Below are 8,229 nucleotides of genomic sequence, written 5' to 3' on the forward strand. Positions count from 1 at the left end.
TTGGCTTGTAACCTCCGTCCAATGAGGGAGTCCTGTTAGGATGGCTCTGGACAAATTAGGATTGAAGATACTGGTATATGCGGTTGCTAAACAACGCGGCGCTCGGTCAGGGCTGACGGACGCGATCCTGCGGAGCTATGCGGAGAAGCGGCTGGCCGGGGGAGCGGGTCGTCGCGAGACGGAAGCAGGTGATGGTGACGAGGCTGTTTTACCTTAACGTGCTGGTCCATGAACAAGCCCCATCTGTTTCGGTTCTAAATCTAAAATCTTACTTGATTTGTAGGAGCAAGAAGGGATTGGCCAGAGCAAGCCGATCACCCGGGCCCCCAGTGGCAGCACTCGCTGTCTTTCCGTTCTCCCCACGGACAGTGACCGGAGTAACCTCTCCGATCCGAGCAGGCCTTGCGCGGGAAGGGAAGGACTGGAAAACGTGGGTCCTGCTGACACCACCCGACCGGCACAGCCTGGCAGCCGGTTCCTCAAACAGAAGCCACAGAATGGGGATGTGGACATCCGGCAAGCGGGGCACAATCCTGCCGCGAGGGTGGGGCTCAGTGCTGACTCCAAGGGGAGATCGAATGCCATCCTCAGCAAGCTGGCTCAAATAGAGAGCAAGATCCAGAGCCGGAAGACCAAGCAGAGCATCGGGCAGATACCTGTGTTGGATAATGAACTCTCACTGAGTGAATCTAGTAATGATTTTGAATTGAGGACAAGTGGTTTGAAGTTCCTGAAGAAGACAGCTGGGCTGAAGGAGAATGTCAAGGCTCAGAGGAAAACTTTGACTCTTGCAGACATAACTGGTGATAGTGAGGAAGATGCGGATAGATATAGACAAGAGGTTTGCCAAGAATTCCAAAGACAGGAAGATACATTCAAATTCAAGCCTAACAGAAAGGTAACTTCACCTCTTTTTATCTTGCTGACTTGGACTGATAACTGTTGGTGAAGGGGAACATGACCCAACTTACGTCTCCATGTTTACGTTTCTCAGAGTTGGAACTTGTTGGCAAGTTCAGGTAGTCCTCAACTTAATTGAGCCCCACATTTCTGTTGCTGAGAAATTTGTTAAGTGAATTTTGCCCCATTTTGCGACTTTTCTTGCTACATTTGTTAAGTGAGTCCCTGCAATTGCTAAATTAGTAACACAGTTGTTAAATGAAACTGGTTTCCCCATTGATTTTGTCAGAAGATTGCAAAAGGTGATCACAGGACACTGCAATTTGCATAATCGACACTGCAAATGACATAAATGTGAGTCATTTGTCTCATAAATATAATGTTCACAGATCCTTTCCGCTTAGTTTCATCTGAAAAAACTTCTATTACAAATGAATTATTTTGGAAACATGGAACATGTTTAGTTCTTTCAATATTACAGAATCCCAGATTTGATAAAATATTCTAATTTTCTTTCCTTCCCTCCCTGCTTGTTTCCCTTCTTTTGCATTAATTCATCCTGATCCAGTTGCTACTAGAGACATTTTCCACTTCAAGATCTCTGCCTGAAGAAAGTCAAGTGAACGGACTTCTATCCCATTCTCCCTCCTCACCAAAAAGGGATAGAAGATCAAGCCACGTAGCTTCTCGTTCCTCCTCTCCATCTATGAAAGACAGTCTAGCAGATACAATAACCCATAACAGGAGCTCCAACTACCAGAGGAAATCTCTTTCTGAACGGAGTATCGTCCGATCTTTGGATGAGCTGTTCTCAGATGTGGCTGATACACATAATGATATTTCCAGCAACAGTGGTGAGTTAAACAGATCACTTTGTCATGGCACGCTCTTTGGAAGGAGTAAAAACTTATTGTGGTCCTGAAGTTGCTGAATTGTAATTTATTGTATTTGGGTACAGCAAACTACCAAGTTCCCATCTGTGTTTACTATACAAAAGTAAATAGATCAGTAAACCCCATCAGTTGTCCAAAGTCTCTGGGAGAAATAGCACAATTGACCTTTAAGATTATTTCTTTTAGGAAAAGGGGCATCTCAAAGTAAAAGATAAGCAATAGTTTTTAAAAAGAGTGGAAAACCATTTAACATTTTTCTCCAAAGGTTGCCATTGGAGAAACAGGTACTGGCAGTCCTTGGTTTACATCCATTTGTTCAGCAATTGTTCAGTTAGGGCAATACTGAAAAAATGCACATACGACCAATCTTTGAAGTTCTGTTTGTCACAGCACTTCCATAGTCACGTGATCACAATCCAGGCATTTGTGGGCCTGCTTCGCGATTACAATGACAACCCAGGTCATGTAATTACCAATTGAAGCCTTGCTTGCTTGCTTCCCACAAGCAAAGTCCATGGGTTACGTCTCCTGAATTTTCTGCACTTGCACCATGCCATACCCTCCTTGGAAAAGCCTTCTGCAGTTGCACAGTGCAGCACTTTCCATCCCATGGCCTTCCTGTGCTTACATGGTGCTATAGCACCCCTTCTCTGGACTCCCTTAACTTGTGTATAGCCTACACCTGAGCTCCCCAGCCCCTGCAGCACCCCCATGTTCCTTAGATTCCTCCTACTTACTGCTTAACAACCCATGCTCCTTGGGGTTACAGTGGCAACCGGGACTGCTTGGATTGTCACTAAGTGATGCAATTATATAACATCATGCTTTGCAACCGTATCACTTATCAACAGCAATCATGGTCCCAATTGCCATTGTAACCCGAGAACTAGCTGTACTACAGAATTAAGAGAATAAGATAAATTTTATGCAATCTGATATTTTCTGGCACTAGAAACATTTCCAGAACTGTTCTCCGATTTCAGAGAACTAAATTATTAGCATTGTTCTGTACCAGCCTGCTACCGGCCCTGCAGATAAGGCAGGGACAACCCCTTTTACAAGAAGGCAAGAGGCTGGAACTAAGCCTGCCAAATTTATTAACATAAAAACATAAACAGAGCAAAGAGAGTAAACACGAACCATGAAACAGGAACTATTCAAACGGTTGCCTTCAGCAAACCAGCCCTCCCACGCATTCCCCTTTTATACAGTTCAGGGCGTGGCTTCTCTCTGCCTCCTTCTGAGGTGCCCCATTGCCTTCCTCTGTTTACTCCTGATTGACTGCCTCCTGCGTCGGGCATCCTTGAACAGGGCCAGCTGTGGGTCATCTTCATCCACGCTGTCAGGGCTCACATAGCTGGGTCTGCGTCGTGACCAGGTGGGAGGGGTCTGGCTGAGGGCTGTCATCAGCAAGCTCCCCAACCCCCTCAGCAACCTCCCCAACACCCCCCTCCTCCTCCTCTGAGTCGTCCGACCCAAATGCCGAACCCACAGGCTGACCCTGAATCACAACAAGCATTGCACTTAAATCCTATGCATATTTTTGCCTTGGTATTCCCTCCCAGTTTTGAGCTGCAGCTTATAGAAAAGCAGAAGAAAGCAAATGTTGAAATGCTTTTTGTGGAAATCATGACAAAATTGGCCAGATATCAGCAAATAAATAACTTGGCCTTCTCATAAGAGAGGAGGACATGGGTTCTACAACTAGATTAACCTAATTGATCATTTCTTTTTGCTGTAGATTTTAGAGTGAATATTTTGAGCCTGGATGAACTGAAACCCTACCAAAAAACAGAATTAGAAGAAGAGGTAAAACAATTATTGTGTTTTCAATAGGAACTAATAATCTGTGCATCGGTATTAGTCTGTGTCATCCTAGATCCTTTATTAAAGAAGCAAAGATTCTGGACTGTTGGGTCATAATTATTTTCTGCTAATTCTATCAGAAAAAAGCAGCCTGTTATTCTAATTAGCATGTGAGGATGGAGGAATCTGTAACATCTGTTCATTTTTTTCTAAGATAAATATTACAAGGAAATGTGTTCATTTCATTTCATTTCATTTTCATTTATTGGATTTCTATACCGCCCTTCTCCCTAGGGACTCAGGGCGGTTCAGAGGGCATATATAAATAGGTATACAAAAATTAAAAAAGAATTAAACCATGCCCAATTAAAATACAGCAATAGTAAAATAATAAAACCAATTAAAAAACCCATATTCCCCTTCAGGCCAGACCAGCTAACTCGAACAAGTGGGTCTTCAACCCGTGACGGAAGGATCGGAGGTCCGATGCCATCCGGAGCTCAACCGGCAGTTGGTTCCATAGTGCCGGGGCACCCACAGAGAAGGCCCTCCCCCTGGGGGCCACCAGTCGACATTCCCTGACTGGAGGCACCCTGAGGAGGCCCTCTCTGTGGGCACGCACAGGGCGGAGGGGAGTTGACACTGGCAGCAGGTGGTCCTCGAGGTATCTCGGACCCATGCCATGTAAGGACTTAAAGATCATAACCAAGACCTTGAACCTTGAACCTCGAACCTGTTCTTTTTTGCTTGCTTAGCTTCCATTTTGTGCTGCAGTCTGATTCATGCTGATAGAAAAATATCTTTCTCAGGTAATACAAGCAGCTGAGAAGTCAAGCAAGAACTTAGGAGGAACAGTTCTGTCTCCTGCTGATCCCCAAAGCCTCTTTAAAGCCTCAGCTGGGTCCTTGGAGGAAGAGGAAAACCTGGAAGAAACGGAGATATCTGAGCAGCTAAGCAGCAGTTCTGCTGGATATTCCCCTTGCAAGGAAGAAAGCCTCAACAATACTGAGTATTCGGAAGATTTTGAGCCCTCATCATTTTCTCCCACATCTAAGGAAACAGGAGGAGAATCGTCTTCTGAAAAGTCAGATGACCTGATGGGTGCCTCAGTTCATTCCATTCAATCTAATTTATCTTCTCCCTGCTGCCCTTCTGTGGCACCCGAGGGCACCAAAGCCACAAAGAAGACAGAGGTGAAAGAAGCAGCTGTTCAGACCGGTTCCTTCTCACTTGCCTATCATAGGTTACAGTGTAAGTCAGTCAGCATGGGGTGGATTAAGATGCAGACTGGTTTTCAGAAATGGTGCAGTTGCCTCGTCCCCTCTGCTATAAAGTCTCTTTCCTGTCACATAGATGATGTTCCTGTTGACTATGCAATACCACAAAGCTCTGCTGAAGCTCCGTGTATTGGCAGCCATAAATTGAACATGGAAGTCATAGAAGGTAATACCTCTCCGTGCCCCTGCTGAGCACCATTCTTTATTTTACTTAACTTTACAGAGAGGCACCTCATTGTGGAACAAAACTGTTACCGCTCCTCCTGATTGGTCATTGTCATTTAACTAATTTGTAACATAAATGAACCTCATTTTAAAACCTGTCAACCTGGTGCATTCTGCAACCATGATTATACCTGAAGGTCTTAAATGAAGGTAGCAGGAATTGAGCCAATGCTTAGAAAGTCTGAAATCCATTGAGTCACATTTCCTCCCTAAGGGGTGATTCCATCCGTAGAGATTATCAGATGCAAACATCTTAGATTTGAAGCATATCTGCTTTTCTTGAAAGAGACCTAGTTGTAGCCAGTCAGAGCAATTAAAACTATTCTTATCTTTTTGCCTTCTGCAGCTCTCTCAATGTACAATCCATCTATCTCTGCTTTGAATAACATGTTAAAACAAAACTTGCTGCTTATTCAGCAGTCTATAGAGATCAATCGACATCTTCATGACTCCTTTGTGGCATCACTGGAAGAGGAGGAATATCACTATCACACCTTGGAAGAAGCCAAAAGGGTAATATTTGTAATAGTTAGATTATGTGCGCATAAAAAACACCCACGTTGTAGCTTTTCAAAGCTAAATTTATTGTTTTATTCTTGCATTCTGAAACTGTGACATTAAAAGCCCAGAAATGGAATCTTAAATAAAAATGTAAATAATGTTGCAGGTAATTAAGTCCTTCACTATCGTTCATTCCTGAGATCTAAAGGGCTGATCTAGAAAGGTTTGTGAGCCCCATATCTTGTACTTAGGACATGTAAGGAAAATGTTTTATATAGTGAAGGGATGCCTCTTAATAGTGGCTATAATTTAGGAAAATTAGCTTAGTTGCTGTATCACTCATAAAACGAAATCTCTATTTTCGCTTTTGAGAATCATTAGTGGGCCAAGCTTTAGTAACAATAGCTGCAATTTTTAAATGGTAAATTTCAGTTCATAAACAGCAAATTTTAAACAACTTAAAAGCTTTTTAAATCCACATTTTTAATAAGTTATTTCTAATTTCATTTTTGGTTTGCTAAAAATAAAAGCAAATGTTTTGTGTACATAATAAAAATAATAAAGGCAAAGGTATGTGTGTGAAATTGTTCCAGACAATATTAACAAAAAAATGTTCATTTTTTACACTGCATTTGTAGTCTCCATATTCCAATGTTCATTAATATGTAGCAGCTAAGGCTGTTCCTTCAAATCTAGTTTAAAGTTTGCTTTTATTTTATACAAACCATGTGTATTATTTTTTTTTAAGTTTAAGGAGAGACCATGTTCATGCACGATGCTACTTAAATCTAGTCTGCTTAATGATTGAGTTGTTTCTAGGAAGCCCAAACTAGTGTTGAGAATGAAGGTAAAAATTCTGGTTCTAGTAATGGACTAGATGAGGTCTGACATTTTCTTAATAAGTGGTCTTCAAACTTGGCCCTTTTATGACTTGTGGACTTCAACTCCCAGAATTCCTCAGCCAGTATGCTTGAAGAGTGCAAATCTTAAGTTACTGAGGCTGCAAAACACTGATCTAAAGATTATTAGCTTGTTCTGAAAGGTTTTGAAAAATAAAGTGCTCATTTCAATGCATGCTTTTAGATGAGGGATTGGCAAGCCATGATCCCATTTACCATCTCAGTAAAGGATAAAGTTAGCCAGTTTTGCCCTACACACAGTTGCAGCCAAATAAATGAAACCAAATCATGCCAGTCATGACCTGTATGCACACTCCACCCAAAAAGTTGCGTGTTTTAGAGCTTTTTCTCTGGAGGGACAGGCGTCCTCTGTATCACATAGCACTTGTAACAGTTTAAGCTACTGTGACAATTACAGGGCTGCTGGAACATAGAATTTGATTTCAGGCTGTACCGTGGTAATCTCTTGCCTTGATTAGTGCAAATACATTATGCATGTGTCTGCCTCTGAGGAAGTGTGGAAATTTCTTAGTACAATGGAGAGTAATTGAAACTGTTGTGGTTTCATATTGAATTAATTTTACATGAACTTCATTGCATTAAAAGTTAATTTCTGGTTCCAATTCAAAGTGTCCTATAGGAACAAGAAGAATGTTCCCAGATTTCTTAGCCAAACTTACCTTCTAAGGATGAGTTGGGATAAATGACTGAAGTTTTAGAATGTACTATCCAGCAAGGCACTTTTGGCACACATCTTTCCAGTGTGAAGACATTTTGTTACATTTGAATATATTTTTTTAAATACTGATATTAATAATTTACATTGGAATGAGAATGTTATTGAGAGTTTCCCATTATGTTATTATAGTTTTAGATCCTGCTTAGGTTCATCAATTTCATATTTGTGGCTTCAAAGTGCTGCACTCTTAAATTTTGAAGATTGGCAGAATTTTTATTATTTTTTTAAAAAAAATACATTGAGCTAGTTTAATCCTTTAATACTAAAGATAATTCTAGGGTTGGTATGACTGCAGCATCAATACATCTCCTAAAAAAATTCCAACTGCCCCGATTATATAATGGTCAGAGTAAAGAAAGCTGTGGGCGTGGAGTGGTTTGGTACATTAATCTGGCTTTCTTTCTTTCTTGCAGTATATTCAACAGCACAAGCCCCTGCCTCTGACTGTGGAACAAGCCTTGCAAGAGCTGAAAGAACAAGAACAAATGGCTTCTTAGGCCCATAAAAAATGGACAGTACCAGAGTTTTAGAAGGCTAAAGCAGTAGCCTTCTTCAGTCAAGCACAAAGTCTTGGGAATCACAACTTGAAACATGCATTTAGATGGGATTTTTGAAGAGAAACCTCAACAAGAGATTCTCTACCCCATTTTGATGTAATTATGCAATGTACAATTCAGTGCTGCAAATTAAAGTCAATCTCTAAACTTCCTCTAGGTTGGCAGTATCAAATGAGACTGAGAAAATATTCTGTTGCTGCATCGGCTATTAATAAATCTCATCCTTATATAGAAAAACGTTTTTATTGGAAGGCAACAGTAAATACAAGATGGTAGCCGACTCGTGACAGAAAGGTTGAAAGGTGAATAAATTTCACAGCTACAGTCAGTCAGTCTACAACAGTTGCTACCTTATGTCAAAATGGATGGCTGTGAAAGAACAAGACAGGGAGGAAAATGGTTCTTTCAGTTTGCACGGGGCAAGCCTTTAGG

The 8,229-nt window shown here is 41.4% G+C and overlaps 1 protein-coding gene across 1 annotated transcript; it reads left to right on the top strand.

Annotated features, from left to right (window-relative positions):
- Window positions 1–137: 137 nt before the first annotated feature.
- LOC310632818 (uncharacterized protein C19orf44 homolog) lies at window positions 138–7,969 on the top strand (the record flags this gene model as incomplete). The annotated part of the gene is made up of 8 exons (XM_083350246.1): window positions 138–188; window positions 284–898; window positions 1,469–1,754; window positions 3,535–3,602; window positions 4,409–4,850; window positions 4,953–5,042; window positions 5,448–5,614; window positions 7,654–7,969. 8 exons carry the CDS (start codon window positions 138–140, stop codon window positions 7,735–7,737), a joined length of 1,803 nt encoding a protein of 600 aa, XP_083206372.1. The 3' UTR covers window positions 7,738–7,969.
- Between the last annotated feature and the right edge of the window lie 260 nt (window positions 7,970–8,229).

The sequence above is a fragment of the Vipera ursinii genome, assembly GCF_947247035.1.
Source record: "Vipera ursinii genome assembly, chromosome: 1".
Lineage (NCBI taxonomy): Eukaryota > Metazoa > Chordata > Lepidosauria > Squamata > Viperidae > Vipera > Vipera ursinii.